This window comes from Lampetra planeri, chromosome 7 (assembly GCF_965212315.1).
Source record: "Lampetra planeri chromosome 7, kcLamPlan1.2.h2, whole genome shotgun sequence".
In the NCBI taxonomy this organism is placed as follows: Eukaryota; Metazoa; Chordata; class Hyperoartia; order Petromyzontiformes; family Petromyzontidae; genus Lampetra; species Lampetra planeri.
The window spans coordinates 1,104,747-1,128,592 of NC_136113.1; the positions used below are offsets into that span (position 1 = coordinate 1,104,747).

Below are 23,846 nucleotides of genomic sequence, written 5' to 3' on the forward strand. Positions count from 1 at the left end.
GCAGCAGCACTAAGTTAGTACGCGCCGTCTCAGCCACGCTCGCCTGTGACATCACCGCAACGCATCCACGTGGGTGACGTCACCCACTACACTCTCGGGCCGGTGACGTCGCTACCCGCGGGCGACGTCACCGCAAATTTCCGTCTCGCGGCAACAACAAAAGCATCACGTGACACGGGGAGGGTGTCGATGCGCGTGCGCGCGTCGCGATTGGTGGAGGGGGCGGAGACAGCTCGGGGCCGGGTCACGTGCCGGCGCGTTAGCCAATGGCTACGAGGAGGAGAGAGGGGGGGGCACGCCCGCTATCCGGGTGTGGTGGTGGTGGGGGGCGGCAGCAGCAGGAGGAGGAAGTGGAACGACGCTGGGGGAGCGATGGCGACGGGAGCAGCACGGGGGGGAGCGGGAGGCGAAGGAGGAGGCGGCGGCGCGCGACTCGCGCAGCGGCCGCCGCGGCCCCCGGCTCCGCACGGGCCGCCGCTCGCCATCTCCGTGGCCGTGGAGCGATGTCCGCTGTGCAGCAGCTCGCGGCGCCGCCTGACGTGCGCCTCGTGCGTGCACAAGGGCGACTTCTCGTACATGGACGGCAAGGGGGACGAGAGGTGCGCGGCGACGAGACAAAGGCGGCCGCGGCGAGGCGTGAGGAGTGGATGTGACGAGGTGTGACCCACGCCAGTGTGAGGGCTGACGAGTAGCGGGGGTGTCGTGGGGAGCGCCACGCTGCGCCACGAAACCCGGCGAGCCGAGTTCGATTCTCGCTCACGGCCACCAACACCCTAGGTCGACTCGGCCTCAAATGAGTAGCTGGTGCGGTGTGTAAACATCTCAACTGGGGAGACAAAGGCGGCCGGGCGTCGTTCTGGCGTTGATCTGTGCTCCCGAACAGCACTTGCCTCCTCTGTAGTATTGTTTGTAGTGACGAGGTATGAGAAGTGGTGTGAGAAGTGGTGTGTGACGAGACGAGGTGTGAGACGAGACGAGGTTTGCCTGGCGCGGTGTGAGGAGTGCCAGGCGCTGGGCTGTGCGACGTCAGGTTCCATGAGGCGTGTGGCGAGCTTCCCTTTCGTGGTGGGATGTGATGGTGTGTGCGAGTGTGATGATGAGGTCGACTAAGCCTCAATGTAAAACATCGCCACTTCCTCCCTCGTGTGCCGTGCCGGCCTTCATAGGCGTTTGCCCCAACATTCTGTTGACAATATACGTGGGGGGGGGGGTATCTTTGTCTTTGTGTGATGATGTGAGTCACAGCGGTGAAATGTTGGGTATGGAGAGGGTGAGCGATGGTGCAGGAGATGTGTGCGGTTTGTTTGCTGTGTGGGATGTGAGGAGGTTGTGGATTGTCAAGCTGTGTGGGATTTGAGGAGGATGTGGATTGTCAAGCTGACTGTGCGGTCATCTGGACCTGATAGCAACAGACACGGGTGTCGCGTGAATTGAGTTGGGGTGGAATGCCCGCTATGTACTCTGACGTGAGCACTGAGTGTGTGTGAGAAACAGAGTTACTTTTGGCGTGTTTTGTCTCACGAGGTGATACTTAAATGTTATTTTTGTCTGGCATTTCGTGATATTTGCACGTGACAGGAGTGTGAAAGCATCAACAAGTGTATGTTCACATGTTGATCAAAGCACGTGGCGCACGCGTGTAGCTCGGATTTTAGTTGTCAGATTGCCATGGCTTTCCAAGAAAACATGAAACGATATGGCTTCTAATCACATTTTGTATATCAGTAGAGTGGAGCGCTATGAAATAGCTTCGTTTGTGTTAATAATGACACCTAATTGCAGAGGTGTGGACTCGAGTCATGTGACTTGGACTCGAGTCAGACTCGAGTCATGAATTTGATGACTTGCGACTCGACTTGGACTTGCATAACAATGACTTTGTCCCACCTATGAGATGTGGACTCGAGTCATGTGACTTGGACTCGAGTCAGACTCGAGTCATGAATTTGCTGACTTGCGACTCGACTTGGACTTGCATAACAATGACTTTGTCCCACCTCTGCCTAATTGTATAAGTTGAACATATCTTAGAGAACACGGGCCTGTCATTTCAGTGCTATATCTTTTATGTAAAACCACTTGCAAATGAATGTAAGCATTGTCAATGTTAACATTTCTACCACTTGGAATACCACACACATCTGATAATTCGAACAAATCAGTCGTTATATTAAAATACTGCTGTGAACTTATTTTTTATTTAGTTAAATATGTCTACTTTCGTGCCACGTACTGTACTACTAAAAAGAGAAGCTGTGTAGGGTGATTATATATTTTTTGTATAGCTCGTGTTATGTAATGTGCATGTTTTGATGTTTGACTTTGGTCTCCTATATGGATGGATGTGGTAACTCCTCCACACAGCTGTGTGGTTTATTGCGCTGTCAAAATAATTGCTGAGTTATTATTTTGTGAAACTCCAGTCCAATATTAGACATTTGATCCAAATGGAAAATGGATGTGTTACTACGACAAAAATTGTTGAAATACTTCCATTCTTATTTTTAACTGTTGTCATTATAGGGATGTTCTCTCCTAAATGAGGGTAGCTGGGAATGTACAGGCTCGTGACAACAAGTTGGAGCAGATGTGCCTATACAGTATTTTTTTAAAATGAGACGTTTTTATTTTAGTCTGAAGACAATAACTATGATCCCCTTACTACAAACGAAACGTCTCAAATTAAAATATAAGCTGTGTGTGTGTACACGCATCTCTCTGTGCATTCTGTGTAACTCTTAATCTGCAACCTTTTCATCTGTGCTTCCTCTTGTTAGTGGGGTCGCCCCATTCATTGTTATGCATTCTATTCTTAGTCTTAAACCTCACCTTACCATATTAATAAAAAAGTGTGCCGTACTTGGCCCTTCCCCTCTTCAACCATTATATATACGGAGTGGTAGCTCTTGTAATCTCTCATTTACTTGATACAGCTGTCGTGGCTGTGACGGTTCCACCTGAAGACGGAAGCTTGTGTTGCCTCCGAAACGTCGTGATTTTTATTTTATTTTACTTTTATTAATTTTGATTTTTTTACCTACGTGACTTTACCGAAAAAACCTAAGAATATGAATCCTTGCAGCCACGAAAGCTTCAAATCTAGAATTCATTGAGTCTTTCTATTGTCTGCAGATCAGTCCTTTCTTTTGTTTACTAAAATCTTCCTAATGTTCATGGTAGCCCCGATGGTGTTATACACAGTACTGTTGTCAGTCCTGTGGATACGGTGCAACTTCACAAGAATACTGCATCTTTTCTGTGGTAATGCTGTGAACATGCAGAAAAATTTAAGGTCACTCAACGTTCATCGGACTGACTGAATAATAATGGTTGATTATGACGATGGTTGTCATCGTAACTTGTATAGCATCTAAATTTGAGCAGACCTCACGACACTGTAAGAGACGGCCACAAATCTAAGCTGTATAATTATTTGTCTATGTTAATGCTTCTATTCCCATTCTTTTTTGGAGTTGGGGGGGATATTTAAATGTTGCTGTGATGTTTCTTTTTTAATCTCTTCCTTACCCAACTCCTGATATGTATGATTTTATCCTCTCTTCTCGCTGATTTTTTTTGGGAACTTGGACTATTCCCTCAGTTTTCACTGTTAAATTATAATGCCATTTCAGAGTTGATAAAATGTGGGCATAGTAGTATTTTTCACCCATTTGGATATTCGAGAATTAATAGTATGTATTTATATGTGACCAACCAATGATAATTTATTATTTCACAAAAAGACTGAAACATTGAACGTGAGATAAATGACAAAAGCTAAACAATAGTCTCGTACAGATTTGCTCATAAATAAACAATTTGAAGGGTCATTACTGAAAAACACAGCATCATATGTATAGTTATGGCAGGTAGTAAAGTTTTGTCATGATCAGGGGTCTGCAACCAAAATAACAAGAAGAGACATTTTTTTCAAATTCAGTAACAAACTCAGTATTTCAAGAGCCGCAATGCAAGTGGTGAATGTGATACGTTGGTCCTTAATAAATAACGTCATGAAGCAATCCTTATTTAGGCGTATGCAGGTCTGGAGCCGCAGGTTGCTGACCCCTGGTCTTGATCAACATGAAATACAGAGGCCAACAAGAGTAGGATGCAGTGTTCTTGGAAGACTGAATTGGACAATGTAAAGCAACAAGACTATGCCTTAAGGAAAACTTTCCAACAAGTGCATATATATGTTCTCTTAACTGGATTTTACTGAATTAACAAATACATTTTATGTAATTCTTTGTGTAGTCATTCATTTATGAAATAACCAACTCTAGACGTAAGAAACCTGGTTTCATTACGGTTTCCTGAAATCCAGATTCAAACCCAGGATTTTAGCAGCGCTGGTTCAGCGTTCTGAGTCATCTGGCTACCACATTCAATTTAAAGCTCGAAGTTGATAATCACATAATTTTTATTGGGGTTTACATGAGCAATAAGAAGAATGCCGAATAATTAGAATCCTACATATAGTAAACATGATTAATACATATGTAAAACTATTTTAATGTTTTAGCGGATTGAATTTATATTGTAAAATGTGTTTTGTGCCTGTCTCTCTACAGCTATTTCAAGAAGCAAGGGAAACTGAACATCGCAAAAAAAGAGAAGCAACAATATCAGGAAAAGTAAGGGGCACAAGTGACTTAGTTATTCGTTTTACTAATATATTCAGCTGCACATTCAAAGCACATGGGCTGAAAAATCCTCTAAAAGCATTAAGAAAATTGAGTGACATGATAATTCCTCCGCAACATTATTTGAAAGTAAACCCCCGATCAACCGTGGTGACTTACCAACCAACATAGGGCAGTCCCATAGCTGCTGTCCAGTGTTGACTCAACCTTGTCGTAGGGGTAGTAATTGTATTTTTCTTTAACATTCTCTTCAGAGCAATTACCAGTACATTTGTTATCTGTGGATTTTGGTAAATAAGTGTGCCCTATATGAAGACCGCAACCCATTATTCCTGTATGTTTATCAATAACAATGCTCGAAGATTGTGAAGTGGGTTTTAAATAAAGCTATGAATGCCTAGGGGTGTAACGGGGATGCAGTGCGAGCACAATCTGCTATGAACTCAATTCTCGGCCACGGCAAACATAAGTGATGAGTGATACCTGCACCATTTCTAGACCTTCCTTTGACTCGGAATCCGTATATGTATTCATACTGGAGGAATCTGAGGAGCTATGAAGGTCTTTTTTGACATGTCCAGTATTCACAGATGTCCAGCATGGTGAAGTGGATCATACAACTGCCATGTCTGTCGTGGTGTGGGGAGGCCTTTGTCCAATTGCGGACAAAGAGCTAGGTGCATGTCAAGCAACATGACTCCTATTAACTCATCCTGCATAGTGTGCGTTTCAGTGGTATCCACCAGCCTCTGTCCTCCAGCTGTGTATAGCTGTGATGTTACGCCGAGGGCAGGAGCATTGTTAACCTATCACAGCTGACTTAGTGTGATTTTATTTTGCATAAATCAGAGTGCTGTGGTAATAATGCCAATGTGTATGAGTGGCAGCATGACTGAGTAGCTGCTTGGTTACATGTTGTCTTTGTGTTTGACATTGGCAGGGTTCGTGAGGTGGCTGAGGCTCAGAGACAAAAGGAAAAGTTGGTGCGTAATGAAGCTATATGAATCCATCCAAAACACCTTCCAAATGTTTTTTTTCTATGCTGCAAAATGTATTCCTATCGTCTGGAGGAGTGGTTCTCAACCTTTTATGGCTACTGTATCCCCTTGTTGAATTTGGTTTCAACCCAGTGCCTGACCCAACATGGTTCTGAGAAATACATTTATAAATAATGAACATCACTATTTTAACCAATTGTCCATTTTGTGAGGTATACTAACTAGTTAGTTACTGCAAGCGAATAAAAATAAATGAATGAGTTTTTAAATGTATTTTATATATTTCTAGGTTACCGTATTGATTTTAATGTTACTGTGGTTATTTTATTTTGGCAGATTCATACATGATTAGTCACCAATGGCTCATGAATGATATAATTTCACACATTTGTAAATCACCTCACGTACCCCCTGGGACATTGCCACGTACCGCCAGGGGTTTGCGTACCCCTGGTTGAGATCCACTGGTTTGGAGGGCCAGTCTGTACCTGGAATTGGAGCAACCGTCTATCTTTGTTGTCTCCTTTACTCACTCATGTTCTGTCACGTTTGAATTGTTTGAATCTATTTTCTCATATTCTTTGGGTCTTTCGGTAAAGCCACATAGATAAAACAATGTTATGTTATGTCTCCTTGGTATTGCCTGTCTCGATTGTATTATATGTCTTGTTTTTTCCATTTCCATAGATGTACACGACATATAATTGGCATAAATTGGTAATCGATATTTTTTCCCAACCTATCTTGTTAGCACCGGCTCTTCTACTTTGAGCATATTCTCTTGGCACCGGGGAAACCCCCTACAACACCAGGGCCCGGTGTTGTAGGGGGTTTGCTTGGTGAAAAAAGATTATCTACTAAATCCACTAAAATACTCTATATGCAAAATTTGAAACGTGTATCATGAGTGAAATAATTTATTATAATCTGACTCGATGCATAGGTATAAAAAACGAATGTGGACCTATGTTTATGCCAATGACCACATGTGTGCCCGTGTGGTCTTCATAGAAGTGGGAGATCCTTTGCTGTAAGAGCCGGATTGATCTGCTCAAGAGGGCAATCGATCAAGTGAAAAAAGACACCTTGATTGGTGAGTCACGATCTGATGTGATTTGGGACCTGGCGATTCGGTACACATAACATACATTTTAAGTTATATTTCATACAATTCAACTGTTTTTCAAAACATGCATTGCAATGTTGAAAGGGAGGTATATAAAGTAAAGTGCAATTGAAAACACTTAAGATTGGGGACGGTCACAGGCAGAGGAGAAGAGGAAGTTCTTGAGCCTTGCCTGTAGTAGAGGCAGGGCGTTGGTAGCACAGATGGTTGGGGGGAGGAAGAGAAGGACTACTCAAAATATCAGGGCATCAGGTGGCTAAAGCACAGTGAGTTGATAAAGTGTGGAGCACAGGTTGCACATCTGCCAGTTACCTTAGTTAAACCAAAATATATATCTATCCTATGAACTGCCTGTGAGATCAATCCTAGCCTGGCAAAAACCCTGTGGCAATGCCAGATAACTTAAGTTTATTCTGTTTTTACTCTGTTTGGATTGGCTATCTGAACATGAGCTGGTGCAACATTAGTCTCCAGCATGACATGAATGCCTATGAAGCATGTGCTAAGCTATACTAAGGCACAATTCTGTCTTGCTAAGTCTTTTTTTAAACTCTGCCCATGCTGTCAAAAGGGCCACACCAGTATTTAAATGTAGCATGCAACAGCAAGGTGCAGTTGTTTGAACCACACGTGACTTGAGTCATTACCACTGGGATTTGGCTGTTACAAAAACACCTGGGAGGCATTGCTTAGACTTCATAGCGTTAAAGATGGAGTTTTAACTGAAGGTACTCTCATGCCCTTAAGCACAAAATTGCAGACCGATCAAGTTTACCTTTATCAAGAATAAGTTGCCTCATGCACGTTTGTCTTGACTCTTGTAAAATGCCTCTGTCTATGCCATTGATTACACAGCAGACACACCAATATGTTCTGATAGTAATAATAAGACAATAAACGTGATTTTTAGACCGCAAAATGCACAATTTTGAACACGGGATCACCTCCCATCATGTCTTGCATGTCACGTGACATCGCCATTATGCATGTGCAATCCACGCAGCCTTTTTTTAGACCAACAACTCAAAATAGTGGCTATATTTTTTGACAGAAAGAAAATGGATAAAACATGCATAAACTGTATATCCTTGTTGGTGACATCAGTATTGGGTATAGCTGTCATTCCCCTATGTTGTCTTATGCCTCAGGGACTTTATATGGACAAGCTCTTCATGATCACTCTCGGGACTTTGACCTGCACTCACTTTTCTATCTATTGAGGTTTTCATCGTTTACAAATAGTATTAGAATCGATTGAATGTATTGTGATGTTTACCATTAAGATTGGGCGATAAAGAGCTGCACATACTTTTCTGCGCATGCATATTTTTCTACCCACATGCAGTCCCTTGTATGGGACACCCTTCTGCTCGTGTGGCCTCCATCCCTGTTGCCTGCGTGTGCGCGTGCATGCGTTCACCAGACAACGCTCACGTGCAGCGCCAACGGGATGAAAATGTGCGGAATGCCCTGCGTGCACGCAAGCACGCCGAGAAAGAGGAGACGATGCGGCGCCGGCTAGGCCGCCGCCGGGACTGGCTCGAGCCGCGGCTTCGCGAGCTGATTGAGCGCCTCAAGGCGCTGGGCACGGCGCGGCGCATGCACGTCCGTGAGCTCACCTCCTCCATCTTCCCACTCACCGAGGCCCTGCCACGCCCAGGGTATGTACGCTCACTCGCTGTGGGGGGGGGGGGATGCAAGTGGAAGTGTGTGCACACACGGACGTGTACATCGTGGGGCTGTTTGTGTGTGAGCAGAAAGTGTACGTGCACGTGTGAGCGAGATAGGATGTTTGTGCAGACGTTGTGCGTGGATATGTGTACGTGCGTGCACATGATGGAGGGGGGGTGTGTTTTTTATTACTACCCTCCCTTACTGAGCACAGACCCTGAGGCCAAAAATGTCAAATGGCCGAACACAAGCGATCCTGTAAAATTTGTAATGGATTAAAGTTGAAACGTTTCTTGAATTGAGCAAGGTTATAAAATCCCGCGGAAAAGGACGATGAGTGGGAATTCCCATGTTGGGCAGTGTGAGGGAAAAATCGCAAAGAGCAGTGTTTTTACTTGTGGTGTTGTTATTGAACACAGTATCGGAGAGTTAAGACATGTTTGTGCAGAATATCCTGAGGCCAAGTGCTCGTGTATTTGGCAACTTTGGAAAAGGCAACCTGCCGTGTTTGCCATACATATGTAGACGGCAAATTAATGGCTCACTTATAATCCAAATGGTAATAAAATCAGAAAAGAATGACAAATTATCATTAACTTCAGTGTTATTTTAACATATCCAGCTCGTATGCTATGTGTATTTACAGCCGTGACAATTTGATTAATGACGAATAATTTGTGCTTGACTTTGTGAATTACATGGTGTAAAAAAAAAATGCAACTTTATTTCATCATTTTTTGTTGGAACTGAGCAATTAAGGATTACATTTTTCCCCAAAAACAGCACGTTATGGTGGATATTATGAGTTCTGACATTCCTCTCAATGAGAGTGTCAAAGATATGAAGAGTATCCCAAACGACAGGGAGAGTTTATTTTTATCAACATACAGTTGGGGAGGTTCTAGCACATGAGAGTTTTATAAACTGTGCATCTACATTTTTACAGCATTTGGAGGTGTAAACAACACTCCATGGAAATGTTACGAACTTTGCTCAGGTTCTCAGTTAGAACCATGTCATATTGTAATCAGAACTTCAGTTGCCAATGTGGCTTTGAACATTTTTTGGGATGGGAAACCCCCACATTTATTAGGCTACTTGTGCCTCAACGACACCACAAAGAGCTGCCAGATTTGGAGAGGCCCTTTGCCAATGATATTCATTATGTCGAGACATGTCAGTTATTCTGTGGTATATTAGGGGTACACTGAATATCCAGTTTAAATTTGGATCTAGTAGGAATCTGGCAATCCTTTCTTTCTGTGGATAACTAAACAATTAGAAACTGTCAACTCCTGGCAGGACTGGTTTTGCAATCATGAGTAAGTACTGTTTAACGAAAGAAAACGCACACTGACACCTATCTAAATTCAGAGTCGCACCATCACCCTGCACAGAAGTCCACTCTCATCAATACGCTCCATCATCGGGCTAAAAAAGTGTCAGATGGTGATAGTCTGAGAAGTACAATTAAACATGTTAAAGAAGCGCTGCAATTGAATGGTTACAATGATGCACAAATAAACAGGGCATTAAATGCCAAAACCAAATTGAAACTGCCCAAGTAATTAAAACTATTAAAATACCATACATTGCGGGAGTAACTGATAAACTAGTCAGATGCTTGGAAAAACAAAACATCCGAGTCAGATTTGGCACGGTACATAAAATACAGAAATTAATATCTGGTACAAAAGATGTATTACTGAAGCTATCAACAAAGGGTGTGTACCGGATTAATTGCACTTGTGGCAAATATGTTGAGCAAACAGGACGAATGATCAGCACGAGACAAATAACACCAAAGAAATATTAAATACTGCCAAATACAACTGTCAGCAGTAGCAGAACACGCGTGCCAACAAGGACACTCAATTGATTTTGATAATGTTGAAGTTCTGTTCAAAGCTAGTTACTACTGGCCAAGACTTAGAGAATCTATCGAAATTGAGAGAAGTAAAAATATTAACCGTTTATATTTAGTGCTGCTTGGAAGCAAATCATCAAGTAATACATTGTTTAAATGCATGCCTAAACAGTTCATCCTACTTGAATAGCGATTACCGTTGGTAAGGCTATTATCGTACACACAATCCCATAATGCGCATGTATAATCTACGTTGAATACCATATTCATTAATCCCCCCCCCACTTCGCGAATGAAGAGCGCACAAATGTTGTCATCGCATCTACGCCTCTATTTAAGGAACGAAACAGGTGGACTTCTCCACAAATCTGGCAGTCGCCTGATGAAGCTAGTTGTAATTACTGGCGAAACAACGTACTCGGATTGTAAATGTTGTGGCTTGGCTCTCCAACACACCAGTGTGCTGTACTGGTAACGAATTGGCATGTTTTGTTTACATAAGAAACCTTACTAATTGGCTGTGTCGGGTGGTGGCGGGTTTAATGACACATTTATATATTTACGCAATCTAACCCAAAAAAAAATGTTTTATGGATGATATTGGTCGCGAAAGCCTATGTGTTAAACCGTGAGGTCAATTTAACATGCATGCTTTTGCGACCAATATTCAAGATCCAATTATTTGCATTGCAAGTCAGATGTTCGTGTCGTTAAACACCAGAGAAACACAACACATTACACAAACAGCCCCAGAAACCTTTATCATGAAACTGGACAGGTTTTTATTTGCAGACTCATTTAATAACCATCTTATCCAGCATGTAGTCTGTACTCATAACACATGGAGATTTGGGGTGGAGGTCAGTGGAGATGGCCTAGCAGGTGAAATATTCAATGCACACAACATGAAATTCGTGAGATCTGCATATGCACGCTATTATAATCATACATTCATTCTCACTACGACCTCAATTATGATTATATCTCTATTTTCCTCTCTATCTCTATTCTTAATATTTTCTCTCGATTGAATACATCTGTCTTCTAGCTCTTCTGAATACATATACCTATTTTTATTAATACATTTCGCCACGCTCTTCTCCCAATTTCCTACATGCAGCTTGATGCTCAATACAGCAGGAGGAGTTCTGACAAAGCAGGAGCTATTCCAACACAACGGGAGTTGGTTTTATATTGCGAGTAGGAGTCGATCCCACACAGCAGGACATAGCAGGGCCATCCCAAAACAGCAGGTGTCCTCTTGACAAAGACACAGTAGTGCCATCCCAACATAGCAGGACACAGGGTGATCTCATCATAGCGCATCACAGTTGGAGTTGTCACAACGCAGTGTAACATGAAGCTTTATAGAGGTGCTTCATAAGTGAGCTCCAGGCCATGCATAGAGCGGCGGAGACGGATGTAGTGCGGAGATGTGGGAAGTAAGATTTTGGAGATGTACGGAGTGAGAAAAGCATCAATATGGCATGGAGATGAATGGAGTGAGAGAAGTAGAGCATTTCTGCACACCACCATGGCGCGTAACTCACGGAGAGCTCATGCAGCTACGTTGGAGAACCCATCGTAGTTCGAGGTAGAAACTGGTCGAACGAGCCCTTCATCTCTCCACGGTTAATAAAAGATGAGTAGCACTTTGTGGAGAGTTACCATTAGCTTTTCTCCGATTAGACTCATCCCTGCGAAAGGAATGTGGGATTTACACCAATGGTTCAGTGCTGCGCACAGCAGATGATATCCCCGAGGCTTACTTGAACAACGATTCACTTTGGTTTGAATTTTGCCAATTTAAATCCGAGGACCCTCCCAAGAAATTCCCTGTTCAGGAAGCACTGGATTGACTGGAGATGGTTTGTTTTCATATTATGATTAAAAGCTGCTCACATACCTACTCATGTTGATAAGTATAACCCGTAAAAACAAAGTTTTTCACTATAAATCCTTTATATGCGTGGCGGCTAGAGTCCTCTCGTCCTCTGGCTTGAGATGGCTGCCACCTATGGGTCAGATGATTGCATTGCACCATTAAGCAATTGGTAATTAAATATAATATTTTTGTCCTAAAAAGTATAAAATTTTGGAAAAAAATTTTCACGAACATTAATTGTCACGCACAACGAGTCTGTGTAGAAAATGTCAGCTCGATTGGATCACGGGAAGTGGGTTAAAAAACGACCGAAAGATTTGCACGGTCCTAAGCAAGCAAGCGCATTTAATATAAAGGATTTAAAAAGAGCGGTGGCTCCATGGTGCAGAGACTAACGTTGCCCTGCAAGCTTAAATATTTAAACGGTTTGTTGCACTGTGCATGGCTGACCATAGGGATCACTAATACAATGACTTGAGTTTTCATCTGCACGTGTATTTGTGTGCGTGTGATGTTTCAGAATTGAGACTGCCTTCCATATTGTTCACAAGTGCACCGTGAATGAGCTGGCCTGCTGTCCCATTCTGTGCACGGCTACTTACATGTGAGTGTGACGTTCGTACGTTGTGTCTGTGTTGTGCACTTGTTATTTGTCATACACATACGAGTTATGTGAACAGCCTCATGTATGTAAAGTTTATTGTCTGTTTTTAACCCTTTCCCCATTCCGAGACATCTGCAAGTTGCAGGGTGGTTTCTCAATTACTGCTGAATCTCGGAATGCGCAAGCGGTTAGTGTAAATTTTAGAGAGAACTAGTGACACGATCACACTACGATAGCTGGCGCCAAACTGTGCCACACGCCCTCCCGCATGGCCTTGTGGGAGCCTTGGTACGTCTTTCGACCACGTACAGATACAGATATTTTATTTGAGTTTTTCTTCCCATTCCATGCCAATGACGTACACGTACATGCGTCATCGCAATGGGAAAGTGTTAAAGTTGCAAGCATTGGTGTAAATGCATCATTGTTTGAGAACATGCGCTCCCAAGCTTGTGTGCATGTGACCATGGTTGAAGGAGGTGCAGAGGCCAACTTATTCTAGTGTATACTGTGTATAACCTGCAAGATTTATCATGGCTGAGATGAATAAACTTCATTGTAACAAAACAATCCTTGGCTTATCTAACTTGCAAGACTTTGATCAAGCTGGGCTTGGACATGTGTCTGAAAAAGAAGCAAATAGCTCTGGGCTTTACCTGGTAAAATAAAAATAGTTTAACACGTACGCTTTCACGACCAATATCATCCATAATACAGGTTTTTTGGGTGAGATCGCGTAAATATATAAATGTGTCGTTAAACCCGCCACCACCCGACGCAGCCAATTAGTAAAGTTTGTCACGTAAACAGAAAATGCCAATTCGTTGGCATGCTCTCCAATACACCAGTGTGCTGTACTCGTAACGAATTGGCATGTTGTGTTTGTGACAACCCTTACTAAATGGCTGTGTCGGGTGGTGGCGGGTTTAATGACACATATATTTATGTGATCTAACCCAAAAAACATGTATTATGGATAAAAAAAATTGTCAGTTTGAAAAAATAACAATAAGTTTAAACATTTCTGGCAATAAAACAGGTGTTATGATGTTAAAACACCAAATATAAACCGTTTGAAAGGAATTATGTCCCATTTCATAATTATGAGAATAGGTTTTCCCCTTTTTTCTGGCACCAAAACAGGTGTTAAGATGTTAAAACACCAAACTGAAACATTTTACAAAGAATCATGCCTGCATTAACCACAATACTTGTGGTCAGAATGCAAACTAAAAACATACTCTGATAATATATGCATTGTCTTTTAAACTGATTGTTCCATGGGGAAAAATAAAAACTAACATCGGAAGGTGGCTTTGATGTTCCCATCCTGCCACCTTCCGATGTTAGTTTAAATTTTTGTATTTTCTGCTTGGCTTCGGCTCTCCGATTTTACATTAACAGGTTAAATTTCTCACACCAACATAGCCACCTACGCGCACTCGCCGTGGAGGCCGCTCTCCGATCTTACATTAACTTTATAATTTCTCACATTAACATCACTAGCCCCGCCCACTCCGTTTATGACCCTTGGGCTACACCCATTTTAAACCTTTAAAAACAGCCTGCCTCTGCAGCTTTCCCCCTCTTTTTACCTCCTGATGACGATCGCTTGTGTTGTGATAGAAACGTCATAGTTTTTTGTTTATTTTATTTTTATTAATTTGAACCTATCTACGTGCCTTTACCAAAATAACAAAATAATATAAGAATATGAAATGGTAGAACAGACACGAAAGCTTTAAGTCAAGATTTTATACTCTTTGGTTCTTTCGGTAAAGTCACGTAGGCAGAAAAATAATAGATCACGACGTTTCGATTTAAAGCTTTCGTGACTGCAGGGATTCATCTTCTTGGTTCTTTCGGTAAAGTCACGTAGAAGGGAAGTAATAAAATAATAAAAATAAAACATAATAAAATAATTCTCACGACGTTTCGGCCACAACGCAAGCAGCCGTCCTCAGGTGAAGAACATGTCTGTCGATAAGACAGAGTCATTTTAGACTGTCTTATCGTGACTTTACCGAAAGAACCAAGAAGAGGAAAGATCACGACGTTTCGATCGCAACACAAGCAATCGTCAGGTGGGACAACCACAGCAAACTGCTGAAGTAGGCGAAAGATCTGCCGTGGCACGAGGTTATATAGTCCTCGGCAGTAGGGGGGAGAGAGAAGTGGGGGGGGAAGGAGGCGGGGCGGAAAGTGGACCCCGCAGCAGCACCCGGGTCCAATTTACTCCAGTGACCCGGGTGCTGCTGCGGGTCCACTTTCTATCCCGCCTCCTCCCCCCCCCCTCTTCCCTCTCCCCCCCTCCTACAGCCGATCTCTCCAGTGCTGCTGCGGGTCCACTTTCTATCCCCCCCCTTCTCTCCCCCCCCCTACAGCCGATCTCTCCAGTGCTGCTGCGGTGGTCCACTTTACTCCAGTGACCCGGGTGCTGCTGCGGGGTCCACTTTCTGTCCCGCCTCCTTCCATATATAACCTCGTGCCACGGCAGATCACTCGCCTACTTCAGCAGTTTTTTCTTGCTGTGGTTGTTTCACCTGATGACGATTGCTTGTGTTGCGATCGAAACGTCGTGATCTATTATTTTTCTACCTACCGAAAGAACCAAAGAGTATGGATTCCTGCAGTCACGAAAGCTTCAAATCAAGATTTTATTTGTATACTTTTAGTGATTTGCTTACCTTTCCTATACTTTGCACTTCTATTTTGTTTTTGTATTGTTTGTTGTTGTTGTAACGTTCTTTCCTACTCCTACTGGACATCTGTGAAAAAGAGGATTATAGCTCATCGGTTTTCTCCAGTATAAATAAATATTCTGATATGGAGACCTCAGAGTTGGAATCTTCTGAGTATGCTGGCGCACTAATTAGTGAAAGCTGATTAAGAGAAACATGAGATTTCGTACTTGCGTGACACTGGTGCATTAACTGCAACATTTTAATTTTCGTTCTTCCGCATCTTGACCCTACTCACCGTGATATTCTGTTGGGGTATTCAATGGGTGGAGGAGGTTGGGAAGATGGTTGCGAGCCCGTTGACTCTTCAGAGTTACAAATGGGAAGGTGTGCTCGGAAGGACTCGTTGATCTGGCATCAGAAAGGTGGCCACTAGTCTCCACTGTCAATAGACCAAGATTTGTCCTTGTAGGTGTGAAGATCTGTACAGCAGCCAGTCGCTGTGGATGTGGAGTGTAGGATTTGCCTCGCGCACATATGATTCTGAATATTGCTCATCTTTATACGAGGGGAAGTTCTGCCATTCTTGCACAAGTGATGAACCATCATCTATTCGTTTTGAAAATAACACACACTGTTGATAATACCCAGTACAGTGAAAACCAGTCCAAAGTTTTCCTTCGTAAAACTAATGCCACTAGGCTACACTAATTTTTAAGGACCATTTTCAGTGGATAATGTTAGTTCCTTTTACATGTCGTTAAAACCACTTGTTTGTTTTGTGGTTACAATTCTTGGAATCAGCACATTGTATTTTATTCATAGATTAGGTGTATCTGTAAAAACCATTATGGACTTCTACTCCATGTTGTGTTATGATGAAGTAGTGCAAATGCATTTTTATTAAGAGGCAACACCAGATTGAAATGCTCTTCCAAGGTATAATCAATCTGTATTAACAAAGAGAAACCTGACACGTTTTTTTTTAATTTCATGCTTCCACCTATAATTTCGCAAATTTAAAATCCCAAGAAAGGTGTTGGATACAACTGTGAGGGCTCATTTGTCATATGCGTTAAAACATCACTTGCGCATTCACTATGTATTGATTTCAGTAAACCTCTTTATACAGTGTTAATTTAATTAGCTAATCGTAGGAAATGCAGGTAACAGGGTCATGTTGAGGAGTGCCCCTCTATTTAATGCGATCACATTTTGTTTCACATTGCCATTAACAGTTATTTAAGTCGTGCGGGAGTTTAATTACCATCTATATTGATAAAAGCAAATATGCAATGGCGAGTTTTTATAGATATCTGTTTACAATTCCTCCTCTAGTTTTATAATTCTCTGTCGTGCATGATGGCTCATCTGGCTGTCGAAGGCTACCATCAACCGTGTATGCTCATTGCTTAGGATGGCATCTTAATGTGTGTGTGTCGTTTCCGAATGGTTGTGCAGAGTTCTATGTGTTCTACCATTTTGTATTTTCCCCTATTTCCATAACCCTCTTTTTCTTAATCTTTATTTTGTGGGTTCTAATTGCTAGTTGTCTGCCGTTTTTACTTCGTCCCCTCCTTTCAGTGCACTGTCCATTCTCGGATTGTTGCATTATGTAAAGCGGTGACATGATTTCCTTATTTTGCCCATCTCAGGAGCTGAAATTTGGGGTTTGCCAAGACTAGATCTGATTACCTGCCAAATGTATTACAGTTGGCCTTGTAGTTATGGATCTTATCTATTTTTATGTTTAAATACACACAGCCTGTAAATAAATGCTACTAGTAGGGGAAATATCTCTGGGTAGAAGACATTTTAAATCATTTAACAGTCTAATGCCAAACCCCTTAGGCCAACATTAATCATCGATGAGTATTATCCTGTAACTGAGGTGATATGATTAATCTGAAATACAATGTTTTTACGTTAAATAAAAACTGAGGCCCACTGATACGGTAAGTTAATTGTGTTATCCATAACCTACCGCTGCTGAAGTGAGCAAATTGTTTACAGTAAAAGGCCCATGATCCATTCCATATAACAAAGTTTAATTAAAGTGAGAGAAATGTAATACCATTTGCATTATTTCATTCAAAGATGTATTATCCGTTCTAGTCACCTAAGCTTCATGTATGTTAAGTGAATCCCAATTAACTCCTGCTTTCTAGCCATTGAATGATTTGCAATTAAGTATGAAAACGCTAAGCAGCTGTGTCTGTGAATAAAGATGCAACCATAAAATTAAAGAGTTCTTGTAGATAGGTACCTAGGCCATGTGTCTTGGGCTGTACAACAAGAATTTCATGAAATTATCGTTGAGAACAACATGCTTTAAAATCATTCTGATACCCCATTACAACCGCTGTAGTGGCACTATAGGAAATGTTTGTTAGGCAACTAGGACACTGTAATGGAGGCCATACTAATTTGGTGTAGTTCTCATTCATGAGACTTCTAAATCGTGTTGGACAGCCGAGGGCATGCAGCCTAAGTGCATACCTAGGAGTTTGAGAGGTTTTTTTGGGTCGCTCTTTTTTATCCATCAATTGGCATATCCGGGCTTTTATTCGCCACATAATAAGATGTGTACACTTGTTCATTATGTACGAAAATATATATATATGCGTGAATTTATCGGAAAAATTATTTAGTGGTTTTTGTGCACAAACATTAATGCTTGCGTGCTGGGTGTGTGATGGCTTGCATGGTGGTGCGTGTGCGCGCTTGTCTGGCGGTGCAGCAGGCCTCACGCGGGAACGAGCACAGAGGCGTCCATGCAGAGCAGCACGGTGGACAAGCTGGCGGAGGCTCGGCGCACCAATTACCAGTCTGGCCGCTGGGTCTACACAGAGGGCAATGGGGAGGTGTGTGTGGCCGTGGTGCAGCCGCACATCTTCCTGCCGCAAAACGGAGACTTCTCACCTTACTACAGCTGGGTGGAGGCACGCAGGAATTCCACGCAGGAACCCGGTGAGTTTGGCGGGTTCTTGCATTTCATGGTGATGATGGTGCTGCCTATGCGGCAGATACTTCTGTAGGGTACATGTTTGCATACGTTCTAGCGATGGAGGTTCACCTCCCTGCTGCGGTCAAGATTACCAGCAATTGGGATCTAAACATAACCTCAGCCGTTTTTGGAAGTTGACTTAGCCTAAATTGAGTACCTGGTGCATTATATCAGCACTGAGTCAATCGAGGTAGTTGCTGCTGGTCATACCACGCCATCCTGCAAAAAGCCAGACTTCATAGATAGATAGATGCCCCTGTATAACGAGACTGGGTGTCTGTCTCAGTGCTGGAGCAGGGCAGCCCGGCGTACCGCATCACAGCCGCTCTGTGCCACACGGCTCAGCTGGTGTCCGTGCTGTCTCACATCCTGGGCATCAACCTGCCCCAGAGGCTCTGCTACAGGTGAGGTCCCAAGGCTGGCCAGCCTTCACCCTCACTCAGGATTTAACACTGGTTTCTTAAAAACAACAGACTATCAAAATATAGCTTTTCCTAATGTCTTTTGAATGTGATATTTTATCTGTCCTGATATGATAACTATCTGAATTTTATCTTTATTTAAGGCACAACTTGTGCCAATTCCAAAATTGCTCAATTGTATCATTGTTTTATCAATTTGAATGTCATTTATCAGTGATACAAGGTTGAACAATTATATATCAAGGTTGTTTTCCAAAATCCACAAGGAATTTAATTTTCTTAGCCTGTTTTACGTTTTAAATTGAATTATTTACTAATCTACTGTGTATGAATATTGAACACTATTTCATGATTGCATAAAATGGATCTTTAGCAAAACTGAAATATTTACTTGAAAGCATGTGCGCCTGTTGAAGCTGAAGCCTCTACTGTTGTCGCAATGTGTTTCAGTAATGCTGATTTGTTTGTTGGTGCACAGTGAGTTCTGCCGGGAGGACATAAGCCGTCACCGCTTCATTCGGGCTGTGCAGAAGCTCAACACCAATGTTCTACACCTCTGCTGCTCCCAGGTAAACCACAGCCACAGCAGCCATAAGAGGCCTGCACATTTCACTCCACTCTCACAGGGTGCCTGGTCACGATTGTCGATGTAAGTTGCCCCACTTCATCCTTTCACTCATTATGACACAGAAGACATTGCCAAACACAATCACGCTCATATCTCCACACTCGTTGGACAACAATCGGAGTGCGCTGTCCTTTAAACATGAAAGCGGCAGGACATTCTCTGTTATTGCATTGTTGTAACCACACATGTTTACCAGGTTTATCAGATGACGCACTTACATTTCCAGAGTTTAATGTTTGCTTAGCATCAATATTGTTGGTGCCAAATTGGTATAAGAAAGCTGAAATAACAAGTATAGAAATTTAAAGGCTATAAACAATTATTGGTTTTAAATTATAAGGTGATATATGCCAGAGGTTTCTGGGTTTTCTTTTCTCAACTTATTCCATTATACTCTGCATCATGGCATGAAACAAGTTACACTGGACAGTGTGCTCCATGCATGAGACAACGGCTGTGGAAGAGATTTTTCACAGGACTTTTGAATAATCATTAACGTGACCTTTTACTTTTCAGTCAGTAGGGGTGCACACTTCATATTGTACAATTGTACGCATCACAGTCAAAATGATATTTTACTCCTCAGATTTGAATTTAGCCAATTCATATTCAATAACAAATTTAACGTGATTTTTTTCCTGCAGTGACTGGGCTAAGATAAAACACTAATTTCGACTTCAGTATCCAGTTTAATCGTGGGTGGCCGAAACCCGTATTTGAATCCAGTATCTCAGCTTCATAGACTCAAAGCTCTGACCTCTGAGACACCCGGCCACCTCTTGCCAGACCTTACTGTTGAGGATAGAGAATTGCACACTCTATTATTGGCCAAAAGGAAATCATTGGACACTACAATTAATTATGACCCCCTTTATGTGTAATTGAGTTTTTTGTTTAATTGCAATTTCTTTTCCATTCCAGTGCCAGTCACACCCTGTTGAATTTAATAATAATAATTCCATGAATGTCGCGCTTTGCATCAAGGATCTCAAAGTGCTGTACAGGACACAGCAGCAGCAGACACTCGGCATGAAAATTATTAATTTATAAATACATTAAAAAAATCCACTTACTAAATTAATTCTAAAGTTTCATAAGTGGAAGTGTGTACATAGGTTTTAAGATGCATTTTAAAATGTCTACAGACTGCGAGATCCCTGATATCTCGTGGATGAGCATTACATAGCCTGGGGGCTACACGGAAAAAAGCTCGGTCACCCATAGAGCGAAGCCTTGACCTGAGAATGAAGAGAAGATCTACATCCACAGATCTTAGGGAACTTGAGGGGACATGGGTGCAGCATGTCAATGATGTAGAATGGGGCAAGATGGTTCACTGATTTCTAAGGTAACAATAGGATATTAAACGGTATTCTATGTGAAACTGGAAGCCCCAGTGCAGGGAGGCCAACACGGGTGTAATATGATGTGAAGAAGGTGTTCTGGTTAACACCCTAGCAACCACATTCTGAACATACTGCAAATTGATCAGTACATTCTTAGCCACCTTTACACCTGCATTGCTCACATCCAAGTGTCTTAGATTAGCAGCCAGCCACCTGTTTCACTTGCTGTTTCCCATGAGTTGCTGACACACTCCACACTGATTCTTGCAGCATGTGGACCCTGAGCTTTTGCATCCATTACGTCCGCTCAAGAACCTGATGTACATGGTGAGGCCAGACAACAGCAGCCTAGGAAGGTGAGATTTTCTGTGCATGGTATTAGCACCTTTGCCTTCAATTATGATGTGTCCCTTCAGTGAATATGGTCATTGTTCTCTTTGTGCAATGACTCAATTGTCAGATGAGTACTTGGAATACAATGGCAGTCTGATCATTTTTATTATTACCTAGTAAGGATGGATTTTGGATTTCCATTTTTAGGATTTTTTAAAATTTTGGACAATTTTCAGATCTTGTTGAGATTTGCAGATCCTTGAAAGTATGTCATCCTTTACATTGTGTTATCCTTTACATTGTATTCTATATGTATGTGCCTTTAGCCATGAGATACAACTTTTTAGTGTTAAAAAATATATATTTTTCCAATCTAGCATCGTGTTTTTGTCTAAAATTTGGAAGTAACATTTTCTTGGCAACCTTTCACATGATACACTGCTTCATGTAGTATGAACAAAACAACACATGGCTGCATTATCATGGGCCGAAAGTGCAGTGCGTGTGTATCGTCTCTGAATTCACTGGCTTCGCACACTTGCCTTCAGGAGCGGGCCATTTGAGGTGACGGCCGACATGGAGGACTCGATGGAGCTGGTGGACGCCAGCACAGCCAGTCAGTCTGAGGGCAGCGATGGGGAGGACACGACCGACGAGGAGACGGACCTGGGGCTCGACTGGGAAACTGTCCCCAACCCACGCTTCATGGACATCCCGTCACGGGCACTGGAAGGCAGCCCCAGTCAGAGCACTGCGCTCACAACCACCGGTGGCACCAGCCTGCAGGACTCGGGGCCAATCTCTGCGAGCAACGCGGGCGGTCTCGTGTCCTCCGCAGTCGCCTCCATGGCCTCTATCTGGAGGGCGTACACTGGCACGCGCTGATGCGACTCGGCATCGCAAAGACCTTGTCCTGTGTGGCTTTTCCTCGTGTGTACCCTCTACTCAACGCGAAACCAGTTTGCAATTGTGTGCATTTTATTTCATCAGTGTCCACCGTGTGTGTGTTGGCTATAACCAGTGCTGGTGGCGCGTAACGATGCACGCTTTTGCGAACCACACTCTTGAAGTGACTATGGTGTGTGCTAGTCTCTGGGCCAAGACGTTATATTTTGTCTGAGCAGTGCTCATGACTAGATGAAGAATGAAGTGAGGTGAGTTGCTGTTCTTCACAGCCCTTGCACTTTGGCTGTTGTGATGCTTCAGCTCTCAGCAGCGTGGAACAGATTTTGGCAGTTGTTCTGGATTTTATGCACAAATGTCTTAAACGTAATGGTATCTTCCTCCTATTGGGGAATACTCATTTACATTGTAGTTACGGGCTTATTTAAAACATTTGTTAAATGTAAAATGTTGATTTCATAACTTGTTTCATCAGTGTTATGTTAACTTGTTTGGGTTTGATAGTAGGTTTTTACCCTTTTAACTGGTACAAAACTGACAGTTTTGTACCAGTTAAAAGGGTAAAAACCTACTATCATATTTTGCCACTGGTAAAAGAGATCTCATAGTGTTGTTTGGGTTTGCTTAAAGTAAATACCTTTTGCCAAAACTACAATTGAATTCAAGGTAGATTTTGTGCGGTGGTACCATAACTGTTTTAGTCGTTTGCGTTGCATGCATACCAATGTTAAAGGAAATGCTCAGAACACTGCATTTAAACACTTTTACCCATCGTTCCCTATGTTTTGGGAAATTTACAAAAAAGTTATCACATCTTGCACTTAAATTTGCTCCCTAGGGAATGCAACATTTCCAATGTAAGTTATTCACAAAGTTAATCAAAATGAAAACCAACATTGGTGGGCCCTACCAGCATGTCACCTTTCTTTAAAGGTACTTGTTTGCCTAAGAGGTGAACCTATGTATAACTGCATGTGCATCCAAGCACTTTCTTCAATTTTTACAGTGTCTTACAGGTGAAATAAGCTCTCTCTAGGCTTATACTGTTATGTGGCCGTTTAAGTAGATGTCATTACATCTCGTTCAGGTTGCTGTTGCAGCGTTTAGAGTAGTGGTTTTAAGCAGATTGCAGTTGCGCCATTTGTTTTTATACCATTGCAGAAGTTGCATCTCTTGGTAGTGCCACCTTTTGAGCTGGCCTGAATGGCACAGTGAAGTTAGTTGGAACTGATGTAGGTGTACTTTAAGAGTTCAAACAAACTTACAACTCAAGTCAATGCACACAATTTAGTTAACTTCACAGCCAGTTCCATATCTTAACAGCATCTGAAGCATCACTTAACACCAAACACAGTGGCAACACCACTCCACAAATCATATGTACTGGAATTTCAAAAGATGGAACTTGTTTTAGAAAGGTCATGAGATTATTACATGAGCTGGTAAATAATTCAAAATGTAAACCAAAGCAGGATATAAATTAACATTGTCCAACCGAACAGTTTGAGCACCCTTTCCAAAGGCTCTGATTACTCTGAAGAGGGGCACTCTTTAAGTATACATTGGTGAAACGTGTTCACATTTAACAAGGTCTGGGCCACTTGGGCAAACGCAGAAGTAAGTTATGTATTGTTTGTGCAACGAAAATGGTGTTGAGATCTCACGTCAAGTACGATAGATCTTTCACCCCCAGCTCTGCCCAGATCCTCTTTGCTGGTGTCCATCCATC

General features: G+C 42.4%; 1 protein-coding gene across 5 annotated transcripts; it reads left to right on the plus strand.

Annotated features, from left to right (window-relative positions):
* Nucleotides 1–345: 345 nt before the first annotated feature.
* ATG14 (autophagy related 14) lies at nucleotides 346–22,617 on the plus strand. Of its 5 annotated transcripts, none has more exons than XM_078595853.1 (11): nucleotides 346–599; nucleotides 4,575–4,637; nucleotides 5,587–5,629; nucleotides 6,656–6,737; nucleotides 8,116–8,431; nucleotides 12,714–12,797; nucleotides 18,219–18,448; nucleotides 18,772–18,889; nucleotides 19,386–19,476; nucleotides 21,152–21,237; nucleotides 21,763–22,617. In XM_078595853.1, exons 1-11 carry the CDS (start codon nucleotides 373–375, stop codon nucleotides 22,097–22,099), a joined length of 1,677 nt encoding a protein of 558 aa, XP_078451979.1. In that variant the 5' UTR covers nucleotides 346–372; the 3' UTR covers nucleotides 22,100–22,617. The 5 variants fall into 5 exon arrangements, with proteins under 5 accessions (XP_078451979.1, XP_078451980.1, XP_078451981.1 ...); XM_078595854.1 differs by having other exon boundaries at nucleotides 18,222–18,448; XM_078595855.1 differs by having other exon boundaries at nucleotides 8,194–8,431.
* The last annotated feature ends 1,229 nt before the right edge of the window (nucleotides 22,618–23,846 follow it).

Excerpts from the sequence above, each read along its gene's own strand:
- ATG14 (XM_078595853.1), top strand. The coding sequence starts at position 373 with ATGGCGACGGGAGCAGCACGGGGGGGAGCGGGAGGCGAAGGAGGAGGC. Across the intron at positions 600-4,574 it reads GACGGCAAGGGGGACGAGAG|CTATTTCAAGAAGCAAGGGA; the intron begins GTGCGCGGCGAC and ends GTCTCTCTACAG. Across the intron at positions 18,890-19,385 it reads CCCCAGAGGCTCTGCTACAG|TGAGTTCTGCCGGGAGGACA; the intron begins GTGAGGTCCCAA and ends GTTGGTGCACAG.